This window comes from Urocitellus parryii, chromosome 8 (genome assembly GCF_045843805.1).
Source record: "Urocitellus parryii isolate mUroPar1 chromosome 8, mUroPar1.hap1, whole genome shotgun sequence".
In the NCBI taxonomy this organism is placed as follows: Eukaryota; Metazoa; Chordata; class Mammalia; order Rodentia; family Sciuridae; genus Urocitellus; species Urocitellus parryii.
In genome coordinates, this window is record NC_135538.1 from 92,072,204 (window position 1) to 92,096,888 (window position 24,685).

The following is a 24,685-nucleotide window of genomic DNA, read 5'->3' on the forward strand; positions in this document are numbered from 1 at the left end:
CCACATCCCCAGCCCTAGTTTTTGTTGTTGTTACATTCTTATTGTGTTTCATTGGAATTATTTTGGGGTTTTGCTGGAAGCCATCTATATATGAACCGTACTTGAACTAAAACGATGTTGAACCCATTAGGCAGGAAAGCCAGGTGTTGGGAACTCCCAGCAGCAATCCTGCTGGTTTGAGAACACCTGGTTCATGTGGCTTCCTACCTAGCTCCATCACAAGTTCAGCACAGCACCAGAGATGGAGTGACCCACTGGAGCCACACATAGCCTCTCAAAATTAATGTGGCTTACCAAAATGCCAATCAACATGTTCACTGTAAGACCCCTGCCACACTGAGAAGTACCCAACTAAGACTACCAAGACTCATGAAACCTTATCCCTGCCTTTGATGTACTCCCCCTTAAATAAAGAATCAGAGTCTTTGTTCAGTTGTTCAATTCCAGTTCCTATCAGGACTGTAAGATCTATCAGATGCTCCACTTTTTATATCTAATCTCTGGCTCTATCTTTATTTCTTACCAATTATTTCAGAATTTATTTCCCAGATGGCTCACACCTCCTGAGCAGGAATCTACCCAGGCAGGGTGTTGCTCACCCTGCAATAGGGTTTTTTTTTTTTGTCTGTTTTTTATTTTTTTAAATTTATATATGACAGCGGAATTCATTACAATTCTTATTACACATATAGAGCACAATTTTCCATATCTCTGGTTGTATACACAGTATATTCAACCTATTCTTGTCTTCATACCTATACTTTGGATGATAATGATCGATAATGATCATCACAATCCACCATCATTAATAACCCCATGCTCCTTCTCTTCCCCTCCAACCCCTCTGCCCTATCTAGAGTTCGTGCTCCCTCTCCCTATCCCAGTATGAATCAGCTTCTTCATATCAAAGAAGACATTGGCATTTGGTTTTTTTGGCATTGGCTAACTTCATTTAGCATTATCTTCTCTAATTCCATCCATTTATCCAAATGCAATAGGGTTTTTTTTTTTTTTTTTTCCTTTTCTGAGATCAATTCTATGTTGCCCAGTACAACTCTGAAACCCTGGGCTCAAGCAATCCTCTTGCCTTGGTTCCTGAGAAGTTGTGTCTACCAGCATGCACCACTATAACCAGCTTTATTTTCTTGTTGTTTTATTTTTTTTAAATCTAAATACTATTTATGTTTTTAAGGTGTGCGGCTCTATTTTCAGATTTAAATCAAAAGTAATAATATAGTGTTATGAAATTTAGCTTAACAGAGTTTTCTGAAGAATACATATTAAATAATTTTTAATAGTTTCAATTATGCAAGGAAAATTCACATAAAACAAAGACGTAGTATTTTAACATACTGATTATATAACACTAAGTACTCAGTACTATGAAAAATTCATAAAACAGTAGCATGAACACTATTATAGTTGTATGTTGTAAGCTGGGGATACTGCTCAGTGGCAGAGTGTCTGCTTAACATGCATAAAGTCCCAGTTTCCATCCCCACAACAACAAAAATGAAAACAAAACAAAATCCACATGTTCTAAACTAAGAGATAATTCTATAATCTCACTTCAATTAATAAATTATAGATCTACTATAGTACAATCTTAGATACTATGTATTCAGAAAAGTTGGAAGCATAAATATTCATAGGTATGAGCAAAACACACTTACATTGTTTTTAGGATCTTTCAGATTGAACATCAAACTTCTATATTTGTTCTTATATTTAGCATCTGTGTCCCGAAAAAAAGAGAAAAGCTCTTTTTCAATTTTTGTGGCAACTTTTGCTGCTTTTTCCTCTGGTACCTTCAAATTTGAGTCTGTAAGTCTTAAAAATTAGAACAATTTAATTATTTTTCAAATATATGAAGCATATATTATGAAATATTCTGTAATAACAATGTGTATTACCTTTTCATAAGAATATCTTTAAGAGAATGTCTCACACTTTGTCTGATCTGATCTGCAGAAGGCTTGGAAGTTGAAGCAGCAGGAGGATGCACATTAGGCATTCCTTTTTCAACTTTCTTCTTCTTTATCTCTTGCTTCTCATGAGTACCTAATTTAAACAAATATCAAAACTTTAAATTATTTGTAAAAAACACATTTTCCTTTATAATGGATAATGTAAATTTATAATCAAAATTGACTAGTTAAAAGTCACTATTTTAGAAACAAGAACTCAAAGTCCATATTGAAATATTCCTGACACTGAAATTCTAATTAAAATTAATAGTGATTAAAAAGGTGGCCCTAAAGTTACAAACTATATATACTCTTTTCCCAATTTAAATAATGATTTTTCAAAGCTAGTTACTTTTCAAGTGTATGTATTAATTAGCTTTTAAAAAGCTATTTTGAAATTTTGACCTGAACTTATTAGGTTAGCGTATATAAGTGACCCTACCTAATATCATAAAACTAGTCAATCTCTTGTTCTACTTGTGTTTGATATTATTAATTTGAATGTTAAGGTCTGCAATTGGTTTCTCTACATCCTCATCAACACTTGTTATCTTCAGTATTGTATACTGGGTGATATCTCACTGTGGTTTTGATTTCTATTTCCCTGATTAGTGATGCTAACCATTTTTCCAATCCAGTAAAGGCACGGCCTCAATTTCCCACAGTAAAATTTTATTAGATAGTACAACACTATTACCACTCCTTTACCTACTACCTTTATTCTATCTTTTAAAATATCTCTACCAGGGGATGGGATTAGGACATAACGTTCCTATACTCGAAGTACACAGCCAATGAAATTCCACATCATGTACAACCACAAGAATGGGATCCTAAATAGGATAAGTTATACTCCATGTATGTATAATATGCCAAAATGCACTCTACTGTCATGTGTATCTAAAAGGAACAAAATTAAAATTTTAAATAAATAAATAAATATCTCTATCAGGAAACCACAACTCTGCTGAAAGCCAACTTTCATCTTTTACCTAAGCAGGTTATAAACATCTAAAAGTAACTGGAGAAAAATATGCACTATTATTTCCAGATCTCATTTTAAACCCATAATCATAAATATTGAGTAATTTGCGCTTCCACCCTAATCTTATCATATTTTCCCAGCAAATTTTTTTCCCATTTTCCGAGACATCTATTTCACACTCTTTTTCTGAATCTTCTCTAACCAACAAGATTTGATCACTTCATATTTCACTAACAAAAGAGAAAAATGTCATCTTACAAGTCTTCCCATCATCAAATTGACCTATCGGTCTTCTCTCATAACACAAACCATGTTCCCTACTATAAACTGAGCATCTCTAATCAAAACATCCAAAACCTGAAAATTTTGAGCTTTATACTAAAAATTTTTCAGATTTTGGCAAGAGCAGTAAGACAAAGAGAAAGAAAGAACATCCAAATAAGAAAGGAGGTAGTTAAATTATCCCTGTTTGCAAAAGACAAGATTTTATACATAGAAAAACTAAAGACTCCACTAAAAAACTAAAACAATAAATAAATTTACTAAACTTGCAGGACTACAAAAATCAATATATAAAAGTCATTAGCATTTTTATGTGCTAATAATGAAATTACTGAGAAATTATTAAGTCAGCAATACCATTCCCAAGAACCATAAATAAATAAATAGATAAATAGCATCTAGGAATACATTTAATCTATAAAATGGGTGATCCCTACAATAAAATTTATAAAATGCTGGGTGAAAGAAACTGAAGACACACATACACATACAGACACACAAAAGGAAAGACCTTCCATGTTCATGGACCAGAAGAAATGGAGTATTGCTAACATGTCCATATTCTTCCAAACAATCTACCAATTCAATGCAATGCTTATTGAAATTATCAACAACATTCTCCACAAAAGTAGGAAAAACCACTCCTAAAATTTGTATGGAACCACAAATCATCCTAATTAGCCAAAGCAATTCTGAGCAGAAAGTTCAAAACAGAAAGCCTTATGATACTGACTTCAAAATATACAACATGAGTAATAGTAACCAATAACAGCATGGTTCTTGCATAGAAACAGATACGTAGTCCAGTCCAACAAAACATATAATGTTCTGGGAACACCCCCCCCCCCCCGCAAATTTACCTATTTACAACCAATTGATTTTGAACAAAGGCAGCAAGAAAGGTTTCTTCAATAAATGAGTGTTAGGAAAACTAGAAAACAAACGTCATAAAGTATCCTCTAAAAAAAAATTCCTTGATCCCACATCCACCTCTAGCTATATATAAGGGTAAATACATGATACAATATATATAATATAATGATAAACATATATATAATATATAATAAATATAAATATATGATATTTAAGAGACTATCATATATGATTTATATTTCCTTAAGTAGCAAAACACCTTGAAAAAGTTATATGTAATAAATATCTGCAGATCCTCACCTTTGCATTCTTTCACAAACTACTGGGTTTTCCCCTTACTGCTCCATTGAAACCATTCTCATCAATGATCTCTGTTACTAAATCATAGGTTTAACAGTATGTGTTCATCTTATTAGATGTCCAGATAGCATATGACAATTCAATATTTCCTGCCTCCTGAAACTTCATCTGTCCTCAAGCCACCACGGTCTCTCAATTGTCCTATTTCCTAAAAGGCCATCTCTCAGTCTCTTTTGCTGGATTCTCTCCTCCTAGCCTCTTCCTAACTTCCATAACAACTGTGTACTGATCAATCCCAAATTTATATATTGATCCCCAAAGGCTTCTGTCAGCTCCAGACTTTTCAGTTTTAATGGCCAAAATATAACTTTTCAATTTTCTTCCCCATGTTAGCATTGTCCTCATCTCAGTAAACAATGCCAACACTTTATTCAATCATCCTCTAAGACTTTCTTTTCTTCATCAGCAAGTTCTGTCTACTCTATTGTAAAATATATCTTAATTTGACCACTTTTCCCTATTTCCATTATACATCTGCTACAAGCTACCATCATTTATTTCACAAGATACTGCTACAGATTCCTAACTGGTATATGATTTTTCTTGTACCCTCCTATAATCCAATATTCACAGATCAATGAGATTGACTTATCATTCCCTTATACAAAACCCTCTGAAGACTTCCTATAACATTCACAACAAAATATAAACCCTTCTCATGGTCCCACAATACATAATTTTCTATAACCTCATCTTTGACTAATATTCTATACTGCATGCATTACCTTCAAATGACTGCATGTTGACTTTTTTACTCCTCAAATACCAAGCTTGTTACTGCCTCAAAGATTTCACTTACTGTGTCCCTTACTTACTTATCTCTCCAAAAACTCTATACATTTCCTCAAATCTACAAGTTACCTTCTTCATTCTATCTTAAACAGAAGTTCCCTGCACTCTCCCTGATTGTGGCTCTCTATCCCACTACTATACTTTTTCTTCACAGGCTTTAAGATAACACTCTCTTCTTACTTGTCAACTTATTTTCTGCTTCTCCAACTAGTATCCAAGTGCCATGAAGGCAGGGGGCCTTAAGTTCCCAGATCTCAGAGTAATACTTTTGAATTACAAATAAGGCCAACCATATAAACTATCACTACTGCTATTAAAATATCAAATTTTTAAAAATCCCCTATTTATTGTGTACAAAATAAAACAAATAAATTAGCATATAATAATTTATTTTAATAACACTACCTGATTTTGAAGCTTTTTCACCTGTGCAAATAACAGTTGTAGACTCTTTTGGTATTTTCTCATTTTTTTCTTCTGAAGATCTCCGAGGTAAAACTGGTTGTCCCATCTTTCGAAGAGGAGCTAGCTGCCATTTTTTAACTTCATTATCTCTACAGTCTGATGAATTTTTGCTTTCACCAGACTCCTGGAAAAATAGCACTTAATTCATTAAATGAATACCACTAAATAATCTTTAAACAGGAAACAAGCCTCAATAGTATATGGATAAAAAAATTTCAACCTAATTAGTATTACTACCTCTTAAGAACAAACATTTTGGCCAGGTGTGGTGGTGCATGCCTGTAATCCCAGTGGCTCAAGAGGCTGAGGTAGGAGGACTGAGAGATCAAAGCCAGCCTCAGCAAAAGCAAGGCACTAAACAAGTCACTGAGATCCTGTCTCTAAATAAAATACAAAATTGGACGAGGATGTGGCTCAGTAGTTGGGTGCCCCTGAGTTCAACCCCCAGTACCTGCCCCCCACCAAAAAGAACACATATTTTATGATAGGTACAGTGAAGCATGCCTGTAATTCTAGCAACATGGAAGGCTAAAGAAGGAGGATGATAAGTTTGAGGCCAGCCTCAGCAACTTAGAGAGGTCTGGTCTCAAAATAAATCAATTAAAAAAAAAAAAAAAAGAGGGCAGGGTGTGTAACTCAAGGGTAAAGTGTCCCTAAGTTCAATCTCCAGCATCCAAAAAAATAAATAAATATATACATATATATATAGATAGATAGATATTTAAAGATGTACAAAAAATAAGCCTTATTAGTAAAAAAAGATTTGCTTTCATTCAAAATCCATTTGTTATACACCTATTTTTTGCAAAACACAATAGCCTATAAAAGAAGGGAGAAAAGGGCAAGAGATTATGTTCCCAATAATGTTAACAAAAAGAAAATTAGGCATAAGGTAAAAAAAAGTTCTTAGCTAGCTTAGATATGCAAAAAGAAATTGTGGAGAAACAAGCATTTCATTTTTCACTATATTTCTAAAGCAAATGAAGTCACACTTGCCTACGTAAGTGTATCAACTGAGTTCTCAGTATGCCTGACAATTTTAAATCCCAGGGGCAAAATAAACCATCCTTGCTTCTCTGGTTCTAATTATAACCCACAAAGAATTATTAATGAAACTGAATTCTGAGATCCTTGGTAGAAATTAATCACATCAAACCTATGTGCTTGAAAGAGAAAAATGCTGTGCATTGACAAACATATGATCGTAAGTTTCTAAGAGTATACATATAAAAAAATTATTTTCTCTAGAATGGGAATCTTCTAATTTTTTATTTACTTTTGTTTGTTTTGTTTTTGTTTTTTACCCCTCCAACTACACTTCCTTGACAACAATAACACATTTTGATATGTTATATGCCTAAATCTGATAGTACCATGCCATACAACAGAAACTCAATAAATGGCTCAACATAAAAATTTAGGGATAGGAAGTGACGTTTGAAATGCAGATTCCAGGGCTGGGGATGTGGCTCAAGCGGTAGCGCTCTCGCCTGGCATGCTTGAGGCCCAGGTTCAATCCTCAGCACCACATACAAACAAAGATGTTGTGTCCACCGAGAACTAAAAAATAAATATTAAAAAAAAAATTCTCTCTCTGAAATGCAGATTCCATAAACTAACATCAGACATGTTCAAAGATTCAATAGGTCACCATCAACATAAAAAAGAAAGAAAGCAACGATCACTTGGATGGTACATACATTTACAAAATCAGACTAACCTCAGTTCCTTTTTGGACACAGATACTGGAATAGAGGCTATGTATATAGAGGTGATAATTAAGAAACTTTCCAAAAACATGCTATAAACTGTTTAATGGAGCTCTCAGGTCTGTATTGTAAATTATTTTGATGCTGACCAAACTAATAAATAGAAAATATCAGAAGGACAGAATCTGATTCTCAAAAAGTAGGACAGATAATGTTGGATTCTTCGAGGTTTTGAAAACTGGTACTCAATCCAGATTTGTTTCATAAGTAGTGTCTGAAAAACTTGAGTTTAAAAATCAGGGGAAAATAAGGGGAAGATTCTGGAGAAACAATCATGTACTTGAATCTATTATCTTCCCTATTATATTGTAGAAAGATTAGTCATCAGGGATGCAAATTTCAGCTCAAACTAAAGTATTTTCTAACAAGTGGAGCTGTTTAAAATGAAGATGTAGTCCCTTGCAATGCTTTTCAAATAAAAACTGGACTTTCACTTAGAATTGTAAAAAATATTAACAAAGCAGAATGGTTGGACTAAAAGGTCCCTAGGTTCCTTCCAACTCTAAAATTCATACTATCTTTTAGATTATCATACTTATCTATTCTTATGTATTTGTTGCTACAATTTCCTTCTTTGCAGTACTCTATAACAAATTAAGGATTTAAAAAATCAAAGGTAATGAAAAGACAAGAAAATTAAATGAGATAAAATATTGTGTCCTTTATATTGCTCCTGTTAAGCATCTTGAAATTTTTTTAAAAAATATTCATTTTTTAATTGTAGTTGTACACAATACCTTTATTTTACTTATTTATTTTTATGTGGTGCTGAGGATCGAACCCAGGGCATCCATTTGCTAGGCGAGCACTCTACTGCTGAGCCACAACCCCAGCCCCAAGCATCTTGAAATTTCTATTAGAAAACTATTTCAGAAGGTCTAGCGACTCAGGAGGCTGTGACAGAGGACGGCATGGTTCAAGGTGAGCCTCAGCCTGGTTTAATCCCCAGTACCAAAAACAAAGAACAAAAACAAAAAAACAGAAGAAAAGAAACACTTCAGAAAATAGTTAAAAATATAAGATCAGGGAAAACTGACCAACCTTTTAGGAGAAAAATAATGAGGTGAGAGTTCCAAGCAAATATGGGGCTGGGGGCGGGGATGAAAACTAAAAGTTATATAAGTAATTTTTTCCTTACAAGAAAAACAACAGAAAAAAAATGTTCCAACTTGAAAATAATAATGCCAAATACTTAAAAAATTGACATTTATGGTCTAAAAAGCTTTTTTAAAAACTTGGCAAGCACAATTTATACTTACAAACCACAAGATCACACAAGCATCCTAACAGACAATTCTATTCAATTCTAAATATCAAATTATAAAGTACATATTATAGTCTTCAAATTTTGACTTAATCAAAGAGTTTTTATCATCCCAAAATTTATCAAGTAAATATTTCACTGTTTTATTCAAACTGAAAGGCTCTGAAATGCCTTAAAAAGAAAATGCAGCCTCTACAGAAATAGCACAAAGAACCATGAGAAATAAGGCTTGCATATTCTGAAGATGCCACCATCTGGTTTCACCATGATTATCCAAATATTCTTAAATAAATTTCATTTTTAAGAAAACATAAATTTAAAACTGTACACCAGAAAAACTCAAACCTTGAAATTTCAAAATTCTCACGGTTGGTTCACACAAAATTCTTAAAATAACAAAAAATGTACCAATAAAAAGCTCACCCGTTTTAAAATTTTGACCTTGTGCTTCACTGTATCATCTATGTATTTGGTTTTGTCATTTGTTGTCATGTGCTTTGATAACCCAAGCTTTTCACATTCCATTGTTTTATCTTCACTATGGACTTCAACTGTAGCTTGGTTTTCCAAAATATCTGGGTCTAATATCTCAGTCTTTTTATCTTCTTCAGCACAACATTTTACACACACATATTCTTTGTCTTCCTCTCCCATTTGTTGTGCTTGGGAAAGACTTAACCCAACACAATCACCATGAAACCAGTCATCACATCTCCCACAGCCAACCATAAACCTGGGAAAGAAAGCAAAAAACAACAAAAATTGTGATTTTAAAAAAAAATCAATGTCAAAAGTGAGACTAAATTAAATGTTCAATATTTGATTTTCTGATATTTTGCATGTTCATCTTTACCCATTCCATTAGTTCAACATGGAGCAAATTTCAAAGAACATGATGAAAATGGAATTTCTAAAACTTCAAATTATTTCCTCTGGCATGAGAAAATATTAGAGTGGGGAGGACACAAACAACACACAATCACAAATAAAAACAAAGGACAACAGATCTGTCCATAAAGAATGCCACATAGAACAAATTACAGAATCAGTGAATTTCTCCAGAGGAAAATGATTTCTGTGATAATTTCATCATAATCCATTCAAGTTACAGCTACAGTCTTTGAAATCATGCATAAAATTGGGGAAGAATTGTTTATCCAAATTATTTTAAGTGAAAAGGAAAAAAACAGCAACAAAAATGTAAGTGAAAACTAACATAAGGGGTCTCTAAAACTGTTTATTAACCAGTATCACTTAAGCTCAAAATATGCTTTCATTGTGTAAGATTCAGCTGAAAAATGTTTATAAACTTTTGGGTGAGAAAGATACTCCTACTAATGCCCAAGTGCTTTAGATTAAAAAACTTGTTTTCCAAAGGATTAGTATGCAACCTTGACATGAAGGTAATAACATTCAGATTCTATCTTAATTCCATTCTTCTGGTCAGTCTTTCCCTGTACTGCACTTTAGTAACAATAAATCACTAATCACACTACCAGTAAGTCTAAAGACATGAGATTCATCATTCCAAAAATGGTTTTTCCTCAATTATAATTTTAGTTACTTTAGAATAAATTGGCAAATCAGATATATAAACAGCAATGTAAGGGAGACATTATCTCCTTTACATACTTTTTAATCTGTTGTTAGGAAAACTACAAAGCTCACTTCAAATATTCATGTTTTAACATTTTCCTTCTTCCTTCTTCAGGCTAGCAATTCACAGTACGTTTCAAAGACTTCTATCTTCTTCAATCATTTGACTTGTCTAGTCTACTGATTTTGACACCACTGCAATCTCCAAGTGCCAAAACTCTTTTAAAACTTTTAGTCTGTAGGGCACATTAGGGCACACCTGTAATCCCAGCAACTTGAGAAGTTGACACAGGAGGACCACAAGTTTGGTACCAGCCTAGGCAACTTTGTAAGAACGTGTCTTTTTAAAGTTTTTTGAAAGGGCTGGAGATGTAGCTCAGTCGTAGAGTGCCTCTGTGCTCAATTCCCTGTAGTGGGAGGCAGATAGGGGCAGACTTGTAGTCCAATAGGAAGGAGAAATTGTAAAGGCAATACAGTGGATTGTAGAGTCAACCTGCTCTAAATAGAGCAGGTTGGAGATTCTGTTTAACACTGAAAACACAAAAATTAAAATCTTAACTATATATCCTCACAAGGTGTTTTAAAAGTCACACCAAATACCTCATTCCTCCATAGCAGCACTTTCTTTTCTCCTGACTCATGTACCTTTGCCAACTACTTCTGTGCCTTGACTTCTTCATATCTATGTTTATCATTCTTAACCTTAATTGGTTATGGCTGTGCTACTTTTATCAGGTTAAGTCCTCATCTTTCCAATGATGCATTTGGTTTGAAAAATTTAAAAAACACGTTTTGGATTCACAAGACATGAAAAAAATTTCAAACAATGGAATATTTGTTTCTAAGACAGAAATAGAAGATCTCTCGATAACAGAGGTGATGTCTAGATTTGAAATCCTTGATGGCTTTATAATGTTTCAGTGATAAAGATATTCCAGCCAAAGGGGGGAAAAAGGTTTTAATAATACAGGTGCTTCAATATGTCTTCATTTCAAGTTGCAAAGTTAAAAGCATTATTTCTGAAATCAACTAATATGAACAGATTTGAAATACTTAAGGAAAGCTAATGGTGATGTCTCTTTACTTCCACAAAGCTGATTTATGGTTTCTTCAAACGAAGTCTGAAATGATTTCAATAAGACACAACTTGAAAACCTGGACTATGCTTTTGTGCCAAATCCTATTCTAAATGTCAAATTATAAAACACATAGTATTTTCAAATTTTTATTTAACTTAACCAGAGAAGAATAAGTTATGATCATAAAATTTTCAAGTAATTATTTCACTGTGCCTTACTTCAAATTTATTTTGGACATGTCTCAAACTTAAGAGGCTCCGAAAAGCTAACCTCTAGTGCCATCTACAGATGATATCTTAATAGTTTAGGTTTTATGTTAAAAACATACAGTTCATCAAGGGAAAAAATAATTTCCACAGGGGAAAATGAAATGCACTTTAAATGGAACTAATTCTCCAAAAATGTAAATAGTAACTATTTTAAAATCTAAAACTTAGAAGTACCATGAACTATACTTTTAAAAATGGATGATTTTTCATACACATACACACACAAGGAGTTACTGTACTTTAAAAACATGAGGAAGGGGATGACACAGTAGGGGTGCACAGTACAGCAAGAGGTGAAGTAGCTAATAATTACTCTCCCATTTTTTTGCCCTGTCCCTGCATTTCTGGTTACTCAGAAGAGAAATTAAGGAAAATATTGTACCACAGATGCTATGGTAATCAATATTGATCTAAAATCACTGTGTAGGATTTAGCTCGGGATCATTAAACTACAGAAGCAATAATGAGAACTTCTACTCTTAACAAATTTATGTCACAAATCACTAACACTTTTATGTGTTATAAGATGGGCCTTCAGCTCTGAATAATTTTTAGTGTCAGCCTAGACCATGTTACTGTAGAGTAGATTTGTACTCATTATTCTAAGATAAAAGAATTCTATTTCACATAAACATTAAATCTTTTGTTATTACAACAATCTAATATGGAGGGGAAAATATGTCTATAAATATTTTGTCTACAAAATTCTGAGAAAAATCAGAATCATTAGTTCTAGAATTACCTTCTCAGAAATAAGTTTTCTTATTTGAACATAAATCTATGAATACATTTTATCCAATATACTAATCTATAACGAGGGCCATGAAAGTACAATGCAAATTAAAGATACAAGCATCTTTTGAAGAATTAAGGAAGTAGAAACCACAAGGTATCTAAGACTTTGTTCTTTCAAAATGCTAACTAGCTGATGTTAAAAAATTAAAAAGTTGCATTTATTGAAAAACGAAGCATTAAATAGTTTTTAAAACAACATTCTTTTGGTTTTAGGCTGAATTAGGAAGCAGCAGCAAAAAACCTTACACAGCATCTTAAAGAGTTAATACCTACTGTCTTTAGGATAAATGTAGAAGTTACTTATCACATCTGGCTATGCCATGAATCTCTCTACTACAAAATATAATTTCCAGCTGGATGCACATATCAGGAGGTTAATACCAAATGCAGTGTGTGTAAAATGCTGAAGTTAAAATAATCTTTACAGAAGCAAAGTTGTCACAAGGGCTAACAATGTCAGATCTGTGTATTAACAAATAACTTTCAGTGTGGCTAATACATGACATCAAAGAGGACTAAAATTATTTCTATACATTTTCGCTTAAATAAGTTCATATTATTACATGTGGATTAAAATAGGAAAATTACTATGTGAAATGTACATTTTGAGTAAATGCAATATAATAAAGCAGAGAAGGCTAGTTGATATGTAAAGAAAAAAGCAATCACTTAGTCTTCTTTATTCACAAGACTGAAGAATTCTGCAAAGCTCCTTCCAAAACTGATTGTTTCCAATGTTTTTTTTTATATATTATCTAGGTCAATTACGCAGGGTGAACCCAAAATCCCTATACATCTAATATTCTAAGTCATTTTCCACCTGGAGGAAAGATACTCTAGACAATGTAGAGTAGATCTCAAAGGTGGCATTAGGTTTTAAAAAAAAATTCTTTAATAGAACTAACACTTATCTTCATTTTATGAAAATAACTGTTGATGTTGATGAAATATTAAAAAGCCTGGACAAACTCATGAAGACTGGGTCATTAGAACAAAAGTTTATCTATTAAAAAGCTACAACAGAAGGCCTGGGGTTATAGCTCAGTGGTTGAGCGCTTGCCTGGCATGCGTGAGGCACTAGGTTTGATCCTCAGCACCATATAAAAAAATAAATTAAAAAAATAAAGCTACATTATAATGTACTTAAACACAGCTTCCAACTCTATGCCCATGTTTCACTTAAGGCTTCTATTCCATTTCTCTGACCATATGTCAAGGTGATGATTTTTAGAAGGTTTTAGCAGACACAAAAGGGCTGGCTTCTATTAAAAGGCTACTTAAAAGCACCATCTAACTCTTAATTCTTAAGTTTAAAAATACTAGGCTCATTTTGAAATATCAGAATAAGGTGTTTTATATAAAAAACTATAAAGACCATAAAAGTAGGGACAAATGTAGCACTGTATTCAAAAAATCACAATGTGAAAAAACTGGAATATATTGTTATGAAATAACCCCAGATGCTGAAAATAAACCTTGTACTGATCATAAATCATAAATGAAAAAACTCTTTGACATAAATCTTATTTTTTAGAGAACCCCAATTCTTCCCCTCTTCCACTCTCCTAACAAACTCCTCCCCATCAAAATAATGTATTACGACATACTTTACTAAAATTGTCCCTCTCCAAATTTAGTTTCATTTTTATTTAGTCTGACAGTGCTAGGAAAAGTCACCCTAATATTAACTTTCATGAATAAAGATAACATAATAATGTACGAGTTATAATTTCCTTTTATCATATCAGTGTTGACAGAAGTTCCAACAGCAATGTGAACACTTGATCAGGACAATCTTGTAGCTGCAAATTCCACTTCATCTTGTTTTCCTTTTCTTAAAAAAAAAGCCAGTAAATAAAAAAATGTATTGGAGTGGGAAGGCAGTGTCATAAAACTATTAACGGAATTCTAAAAAAGAATAATGAAAAGTAATGCTAAATAAACTAAAATTTTGAAAGACTAGAACTCACAAAAAATTACTGTAATCACTACAACATTCCAAAAAGAAATACATGTTCTCACTCTATTTCATGTTACATACAAAATTCACTGTGTAATTTAACAGTTGTTTCAGCTATCAAATTTCATTCCAAAGTCAAGTTTGACAGTTTTGAGGTGATAGTATTAAGTCTTTAATGTGCATTATTTAAAAAAAAAAAAACTTCAAAAGAAAATTAAATTTCCATTATGACCTTCATACTTTATTACTAGTTCTTCTCAAGCCAAATAGAATGATATATAACTTACAGTCCCAAGGCAGTGTAACAATTTTCTGATAAACCAAAGTTTTCAGTATCTTTTTCAGATGTAATTACTAAATTACACTCTCTCTCACTGGTTACAATATAACATTTCTGTATATATCAGCTATTGGTCAGACTATGCTTTTAAAAATGTTCTGGGATGATATATTTGTAATTTCAGTGGCTCCATCTTTCTATCATTTATCCAGGATTGATGAGGGGTTTTTTGGTTTTTGCAAAAGTCTTTGTATATTAAATAATTTCTGTATATATAAAAAAATTCTCACACTAATCCCACCCGCCACAAAACCAATTTCTCTTCAATGTATACATCACTCATACACACACACACACACCTGTTGCCATGTGGTTTTTTGCAAAACCCACACTGCTTGCTGGGAGTCCATACATATTTGCTTTCAAATGAAGAATTATGATCTGAGCCTTCTTTTTTTACGGTAGCTATGTTGTCTGGAATGAATAATGGTGGTTCATCCAAAGAAAAACTTCTGCTACTTCTTCTCTGGCGAGGTTGTAGGTTTTTCTCAGGTTTTTTTAGTTTCAGTTTATCATCCTCCTTAGAATGCTCAAGGCCTGGGTGTTCAAGCTCTTCTTTCACATGACTAGTGATTTTCACTCCTGATACCTGCTGCTGAGGTTTATGGCACGGTTTCTGGCTGGAATGTAGTAAGTGTCCAGTTTGTGCAAGATGATGAGGTTCTTTAGAGCAACTAGGGTGACCAGGAAGAGGCTTATCACTCAAAGAATGAGTTAAAGATTTGGAAGTTTGCACTACATTTTGATCCTGTGATATTTTTCTCAATACAGAATGAGCTTGGCTTTTCATAGATTTAGCCCCAGAATTATAACTCTGAGTCTTTGCATCCTTATCAATTTGTTTTTTTCTCACTTTGACTGGTCTATGAAAATTTTGCTGAGATTCTGGTTCATCAACATTTCGTTTCACACTTTTTACATTAACTTTAGTCTTGTTATGCACTACTTCATGCTTTGCTGCAACAGTTTTCCTTGGAGTATCTGTGGTCATGTTTTGCTTAGAATGAGTTATAGGTTTTGTGTGTTTGGATTTTGTGTTTTTTGACTCTAAGCAAGATACACTACTTGACTGGCTGCTCCTATCATTCTGAAGGTTTGCTGTATCATGAGGCTCCATTTTTATATTTTCAGTAATATCCAACTGCTTTGAATTTTGGTCAGGCACATCACAAATAGCATTTTCTAAAATATTAGTTTCTGGTTCAAAAGGACTAGTATCAACCACCTCTGAATTTGATTTATTAAACTCAGTGGTCTTTAGCTGAATATCATTAGACTCTGTGTCTTCACAAGAACCTAACGGTTCCACTTTAGTTCTTTGAAGGGAATTCTCAGCTTCATCAACAATATCCATGGTATTCTTCAACTCCAAATTACATTCAGTCACTTTATCCACTGAACTAGGCAAATCTACAAGGTTCTTCTCTGTCTTATTTGGATCTATACAAGCAGTATCACCAGACATACCAGAAGAAGATTCAGGTTCCTCAATAATTTGGTCATCCTCATGAGATAATTTTGCTACCACCTTTGATTCTTGTTCAAGTTTTCCCTTTGCCCTCCTTTCTTCCACAGTCTCATCCATTTTATCTGAAATGGAATCATTCTGTTCATCATCTTCTTTACCTGAAAACTGAAACAATGGGCTACTAACAGTCTTAATTTTACCTTCCATCAGAGCTTCATTTTTCTTTTCTTCAATACTAACACAAGTCTCTGAAAGAAGTGGACTATTTAATTCATGAGATGGCACATTTGCTTCTCCCCGATTATTATATTTATGCTTGGAATCTAATCCATCTTCTTCCTTCATTTCAAGACAAGATGACACTGAAGAATGACCTGAAGACACTGATATTTCTGGTACCACTTCAATCTGTTCAATGTGTCTGCTGCTCCTTCTATTCTCCTTATGATACTCAGGTTTTAGTGATGTACAAACTTCTTCTTTAATCTGACATTTATCTGGTTGTTTCACCCCTGCTTTAGGGGTAGATACAGTCTTCCCAGATGCTTTTTTTGTGCTACTTAAAGGTGCTGCATTTGAACGCTTGGCAATAGTGCTTTGTCGCAAACTTCTTACTTGTTCTATCACAAGGAAAAAAATAAATAAAAATAACTTAGCTATTTTGCCATGTGTTTTTATCTCAGTACAATTTATATAATAATATATCACTTCTTTATTCTGAGCTCTAAAACTTATAAATCAGCTTCCTTTACATTAATGCCCAAAGACCATCATATATTTTAAATACTAAACATTTCCAAACATATAAAACTGAATAAATTCAAACACTAATAAAATCCAAACTAAAACCATCTCACAAATAGGATCTACATGAGTTGAGATAAAACCTCAAAAAGTCTAATTCCTTTTTTCAATGTATTTACCTTACATCACAATTGAACATTCAAGCTATTCCTAAGTAAGAGTATATGCCAGAGTACAATACACAGATTACCAGAAAAAAAAAATTAAAATTTAAAACATCTAAACCAAGTAAATGTATCAAAATGAAAATGTAAAAAGTCTGAGTTTTTCCTCTTTTCTTATCCTGATAAATCCTCCAGGAGAAATAAAGTGAAAAGAACTGATTAACTCAGTAAGTAGAAAGACTCATAAATTTAAAATCAAAATACAAAGCTATTTCCAAGACTGCATATCCTATACTTCTAAACCAATTCCAGATTAACAATACCATTTTTAAAAGCTCTCTTTCAAAACAAAATCCTACCATACCCCAATATTTCTAAAATTTCCCTAATTTGTCATTTATAATTAAACTGTGAGAAGGAACTATCTGGAACTATTTTTTACTGGAACTATTCCAGGTGATGCTTATAGTCCTGATAAAATTAACAGCACATTTTTTTTTTTTTTTTTTTTTTTGGTGGGCAGGGGTGGGGGGGTACGGGTACTGGGTATTGAACTCAGGGGCTCTCTACCAATGCTCTATTTTGAATTTTATTTAAAGGCAGGGTCTCACTGAATTGCTTAGTGCCTCCCCATTGCTGAGACTGGCTTTGAACTCACGATCCCAGCCTCCCAAATTACTGGCGTGTGCACAACCACACCCAGCTTAACAGTACACTCTTCAAACTTTCACCCAGTTTGAAAACTAAATTATATAGTCATCCTAATCTTAGGGACCCTTTCTTAAAAAGAAAAAAATTATTACATGGAATGAGTTTCACTGTTGCTTATTCATATACATGCAAATAACATACTTTGATTCTATTTACCCCATGACCTTCTCTTATTCTCTTCTCTCCCCTCTCCACTCAGTCACCTTCCTCTTCTCTAACAGATTCCCTGCTACTTTCTTGTCATCTCCCCCCATCCTCACCCCCACCCCCAGATTCTAGGAGGGAAAGCTTATCTTTCTTTTTGTCTGCTTGTTTTTTGTTTTTTGTTGTGGGGATTGAACCCAGAGGCATTTCACCACTGAGCCATATCCCCAGCCTTTAAAAAAAAAAAAAATCTATTTTTATGTGGTGCTGAAGATCGAATCTAGTAGTTCACACGTGCGAGGCAAGTGCTCTACCACTGAGCCACAACCCCAACCCTCCCCAGCCCTTTTTATTTTTTATTTTAAGCCACTTACTAAGTGGCTTAGGGCCTCAAAATTGAGATCCTCCTGCCTCAGCCTCCAGGGCCACCAGGATTACACCACACCCAGCTTAAAGAGCTGGTTTTGATGAAGAATGAATCACAGCTGCAGTTTGTTTATCGCACTATCAGTGAGTGGATCCCATCCAATTGCTTGGCCATCCCTGCCCCAAGTACAGTAATTTGAATGTTAGTAAGCAATCTTCATATTACAATAGTAAGATTATCTCACATGAGACTTTATCTTTTCTACTCTGCTCCTTCTCTTTAGAACACTTATTCTTCTTCTTCTTTTTTTTTTTTTAAATCCTCTCTTTACTTATTCTTTATTTATTCTGATCTTTACAATGGTACACACAGTCTGGGCATCCTCCTGTCAGCAGTTTGAGGATCTCATTAATTCTTCCTGTACATTCCTCAGGGACCCTTTCTTAATTCCTCCAACACTTGATAATGTATGTGAACATTAAGGAAGCAGTTAATAACTTTTAAAAATTATCAAGTGGATTATGAGTTTATCCAAAGCTCACCTATATATTTTTAAATAATAAATGTTAACAAGGTTTTATTCCACAATTTAGATGACTTTTAAAGCTTTGAAACCCACTTTACCCACCCTTGAAATAAATGAAGACTTTTAACACTCAAGTGATTGCTAAAAATCATAAAAGAACAAATAGCACAGTAACTGTGAAGATATACTGATAAAATATTAGTTTCTAATAGAAAGTAATTTGTTACGCAAAAGATAAAAGTCATTTGTCTCTAAATATAAACTGTTTTAGTTTGGAGCCTGACTCTGTTGATAAAAACTATTATTTTTCTACATTATTTGTTTTATTCATTTCTCGAAGTCTCAAATATGCACAGGCCAATAACTAAATCTGATCAAAAATGCAAATCACGGAAAAACTCAGGTGAATACTTGCAACAAAGTTTATTCACTTCAACACTATACTACAGAAAGGGATCTGTTTTGAAAAGGCATGAATCCAAAAGAAAAGGAAGAACCGAAGAGGAGAAAACAATGACAAATTCTTGAAGCAAAACAAGACGTGATTAAAAAGTAACTGATGTAATGCTGAGTGCAGTGGTACGCACCCATAATCCTAGCTACTCAGGATGCTGAAGCAGGAGGATTGCACATTTGAAGCCAGCCTCGGCAACTTAGCAGGACCTTGCCTCAAAATAAAAAATAAAAAAGAGTTGAGGATATACTTCAGGAATAAAGTGTCCCTGGGTTCAATCCCCAGTACCACAAGAGAAAAAAAACTGATATAGAAGACCTAATAAGACAGACACTAAGCTGGCAGGTTTGGCAAAATCCAACACCTAACCCAAAACTGGTGGTTTATCCTCTTGAGAGAGTAAAGTGTATTATACTAATGAGTATCACATACATATATGAGAGTGGAGGACAATACAGTGAAATTTGTAAGACTTAAGTCAATTTATATACACTGAAAACTGAGACACCCCAAACATTATCCCTCAAAGACTCCCATAATATGCTATTACAGGAATAACCTAAACTTTGATATGAGGGATTCCGTCAAAAAACAGCGAAGCCAGATGACCACACAATTGTCCTCATGCTTATAGGTTCCATGCTGTCTTTGTTCTCTATCCTTAAACATGAGCAACAGTCAAGAGTCTAACATTCCAGGAAAGCCTCTAACATGAAGCATGAAGTCCACAATACTTTTAAAATACAAAATGAAGGGAAAGAAAATTATGAAAGGAGATAAAAAAAACTTTTTAAAATACCATGAGTAGCTTAATAAGAAAGATATTATATGAGCAAATCCAGAATAGAATGTTAACAAAAGGGCCAATTTCAAAATTAAGGATATTTGGGAATTTAAAAGTACAAAACAGTAAAGTCTAAGGAAATAGAAAATTTCAGCAAGTAAAGGAAAAAAGCAAAAGGTTGGAGTATGCAAAATATAAATGAAAGGGCTAATCCATGCCTTCTAACACTTGCATTAATAGGAATTTCAGAAAGCAAGAACTGAGAAAACAAGAGAATTAACAATGAAATAATTCAAGACATTTTTCTAGAACTGAAAACCAATAGTTTTTAGACTAAAGCTCTAATTAATCCTAGCTCAATACATAAAATATACTCACATCAAGGTACATTATCATGATACATTCACACCAAGAGTATCAAAAACATCAAAACACTAGCACTAAAGAGGAAGACTCCACAACCTTCCATAAGAAAGCAGGTAATATATCTCCAAAAATAATCAAAATAAACTTCTCAATAACACTTAAGTTAGAAGAAAATGGAAAAACGCCTTTAAATTTCCAAAGAAACTGATTTCCAATCTCAAATTTCATTTCCAACCAAACCATGATTCCAAGTGAGAACAGATTCAATAGACTTGCAGACACACATAATTTAAGAAGTGTATCTCCACAATTCCTTTTCTCACAAAACTTCTGGAAAAGGTGTGTCACAAAATAAAGGCACTCAACGACCAAAAAGAAAGAAACAGGAATTATAACAAAGTACCAAGTACAGACTCCTCAGAAAAACAGTTAAAAAAAAAAAAAAAGATTCCTGAATAATGGCTTTCTATCAGATTTATAAGGTTAACAATAGTCTACCCAAGGCAATGATCAGAAGGCACCAAGGGTTACTTTTTCAATAAAATGAAAATGACAGAATACCTGATATACGAAATTTCATTAAGAAAAATTCAGACAAATAACAAAACTAGTTGGGGAGTAATCACTGGAACTTCCACAATAAATAAAGCAAATGCAAAGTGAAAACAATCAAATGCAGAAGACAAAAAGTTGTATAAGAAAAGTAGCTATCATTTACTAAAAGTATCATTGTCAACAACATGTAGCCATAGTAACAAATAATTAATTCTAACAAAATTATATATTGGAAGGATGACAAAATGTGCTTTTATGTGACAGGGAAAAGAAAAGAAAAACCTTATCATCCAGAGTGGGAAGTCAAGTGATAAATACCTAAATCAGAATAAAGTAGGAATATCTGCATGCTTCTTAAAGATATAAAGGTAAATACCAAGAAAGAAAAAGAAAAAGAAAAAAAAAAAGGTAGCTGGCTGAGTTAATAGTGATTTCTACCATGGATAGACAAATGAGTATTGGGGTAGTAGGTGCTGGAGACTTTATACAACAAATTGACATAATCTCATAATTTGAATATTAAAAGATTTAATATTAGCAAATATAAAAAAATGATCTCTGCTTGGCAAGTTTACAACCCAATACATCTATTCCTAAAGCTCTGACCTTCTGGCTGGACCTCTTTGAAAGAATTACCTTGTGCCATTAAACGAGGTGATTTTCTTGGTGATCTCACTGAATTTTCTTCTACTTTGTCCCTCAAATTCCTGTTAGGTAAAATCAATTCTTCTTCATCAATGGTATCATTGCCACTTTCTTTAACAACTCCTTCATCCATAATATCGTCAAGACCAACAACTAGAGAAAAACAAAAACAATAATAAAAAATTAATTTTAAAAAATATTGGAAGTTATAAGTACTTAAAGGTAGTACAAAAAACTGTGAGATGGTTTTAACATAAAAAACTACAATCATGAAAATTTAAGTCTATTCCTAACATATGTGACACTGTCTTTGCTAAGTTCTCACATAAATTGAGTTTGAGAAAATTCTACCTCCTAAGGTAACTAGTCAAAAGAGAAGATAATCACTCCAGATTTGTCCTCAACTCAACTATCACTTTCATTTATCATTTGCTGTCCCTTGGGCACCTGGAAGGCTCAATAATCTCAATTTTATTTAAGATACAAAAGAGCTCAACACCTTCAAAAGTCTTAGTATTCTACATTTGATTCATGTCAGGACCAGATATTCTAACTGAGACCCTATTACTTAAGAGACTTTATGCTACATATGTAAGAATAAGCAATATAGTTATACTTTTGAGTGATGCAAAGGGGGGAGGCAGAGAAGATAAAGAGTAAAAGACAAAGAGAGAAAAAATGAAAAACTTAACTTCCCCTCCCCCCAAATGGTGAGGAAAACAGTAGGTGCTTAATATAGTGACATAATTAAATTACTTAATCAAAAGAAACAAAGCCATTCAATTGATAAGAGGGAGGAAGGAATGGAAAAGGGACACTGGATATATTAACACTATTGTCATTAGAATTTTTCTCTATAGAGAATAAATATCATTTAACTAGCCAATATGTGTAAATAATCCTGAATGTGCATTTGTATGAAACCTTATACAAAGAATATGATTAAATCAAAAGACCTGGATTCAAGCCCCTGTCAGAACATTTAAACTTAATTAAATCACTTAACCTCTCTATCAATTTTCTTTATCTCTAAAATGAGGATAATAATACCTGTCCTACCTACCTCACAGGGTTGTTGTGAGGGTCAAGTGAGATGATGTATGGGAACTCACTCTGTAAACTTTAGAGCACTACACAAATGTTAGTTATTATCTTCATCCTAGGGGTTAGAAGGAACCTCAAGAAGTTATCTAGTCCTCATCTTTGTATCCAAGTAGAACTTCATTTAAAATAGCTCAACAAGATAGTGGTCTACCCTAAAATTTAAAGAAAACAAAATGCTTTATAAATATGCTTTCAAATGGTACAATCTTTTTGAAGAGCAATTTGACAACAAACAGAATTACAAAACTGCTTATACACTCTGACCATGATAATTTATAAAGAACAGAGGGAAGAATGGATTGTGAAGAAAATGCTAACCAGAAAACATAAGTCTGATCCTCATTAGAGATAAATAAATAAATAAAATGCATGTGTATGTACATTTAGACAAGTGGAAAAGGGCAGGAAATAGATGAAAATCATAAACATTAATTATAAGCAGCAATTCTTATCTCCAAAAGATAAGAATACACCTTCTATTTTCCAAATGTCCTGCTATAAGCATGTATTACTTAAAAAAAAAAAAAAAAAAAAAGAGCTCATGCTTTTAATTTAACCTCACTCTATGCACTAACAGCTTAGGAGAATATGCTCTAGGAAAATTAATCAGGACTCATTTAAGATATAATTGGGGTAGACACAGAAGAGGAACTCCAGTTAGGCTTTTTCATCTATGCTGCTACACATTCTCAAAAATGTCTTGACATTTGCTAAGTTGATCCACTATGTTCATTTTCAAAAGCGAACTTTTTCACCTCAATTCTATATAAAAGCGTAAACATTATATGCATTTCAAAGATGTATAAAACATGCATAGAAAAAAATGGAAGAGGTTATTATCAGTGATTATCTCTAAAGGTAAGGTGGATAAGGAATATTGTTGTTTCATCTTTCTTATACTTTGTTTTCTCCAAATTTTCTAAAATGCCCATATGTTTTATATTGTAATAAGAACCACAATCCAAAAGAGGAAAATAGTTGAGGCGAAAAGACTAATACTCTTGCTGGCAGGGAGTGCATATTACATATCTATTTATTTTGACTGCTATAAATAGATATCGATTGCATATCTATTTATTTTGACTGCTATAAAGTTTACAGCCCTATTGATCAAAGTAGAATCAACAGGATTTAGCAAGTCAAAACAAAAGGTCAATTATCAAGTTTTAAATTATTCCATGTCCTTGGAGTATCTGGCATAATTCCCCCTTCTTGAATCCCTTCCTTCTCAGTTTCTGGGATATCATGTCCTCCTATCTTACTAGTCACTTCTTTTCAATATCCTTTGAAAGAACCTTCTCTTCTACAGATGTCTACATGCTCAAGAACTTAACAGTTAAGTCCTCTCATTTTTCTTTTTTATCATCATTCACACTCACTCATCCATAGTGATCCTACCCAGTTCCATCAATTCCTGGGTGACTTCAATATGTATATTCCCAATCCCACATCAGAGCTAATCTCCAGGAGAGTGTTTGACCTCAATTAGACTGTCCAACAGGTATCTAAAAGTTAACATATTGAAAATAAATATAAATTCCTCAAATTTTCCTAGTCCCCATAAACTGTTCCTCGCTGGGTACTTCCAGTTAATAGAACCTCCACTCACCCAGTTGTTCAAGCCTAAAACTTGAGAAACATCCTTAGCTCCTCTCCCCGTATTGCTCCCTACATCCAACCAAACACCACATATCTGACCATTTACCATCTCCACAGCTAATACGCTACTCCAAATGACCATCATTTCTCATCAAGAGAACACTATAATAAGTCTCCTAGCAACTAGGTTCTTCTACTGCAACCCCTCCCCCCACATATAGTTTATTCAGTTATTCCTGTAATCCTTCTAAAATATTA

At 33.3% G+C, this 24,685-nt stretch overlaps 1 protein-coding gene across 2 annotated transcripts in view; it reads right to left on the reverse strand.

Moving 5' to 3' along the window:
- The window catches only part of Phf3 (PHD finger protein 3), an 85,499-nt gene that overhangs the window by 15,397 nt on the left and 45,417 nt on the right, over positions 1-24,685 (reverse strand). For both annotated transcript variants that reach the window (XM_077801677.1, XM_026396812.2), the window contains 6 exons: positions 21,716-21,877; positions 15,096-16,884; positions 9,181-9,490; positions 5,665-5,848; positions 1,914-2,061; positions 1,674-1,830 (listed from right to left, as the gene is read on the reverse strand). In XM_077801677.1, the coding sequence (XP_077657803.1) occupies positions 1,674-1,830; positions 1,914-2,061; positions 5,665-5,848; positions 9,181-9,490; positions 15,096-16,884; positions 21,716-21,857 (2,730 nt within the window). In that variant the 5' untranslated portion in view covers positions 21,858-21,877. The remainder of the gene's footprint in view (positions 1-1,673; positions 1,831-1,913; positions 2,062-5,664; positions 5,849-9,180; positions 9,491-15,095; positions 16,885-21,715; positions 21,878-24,685) is intronic.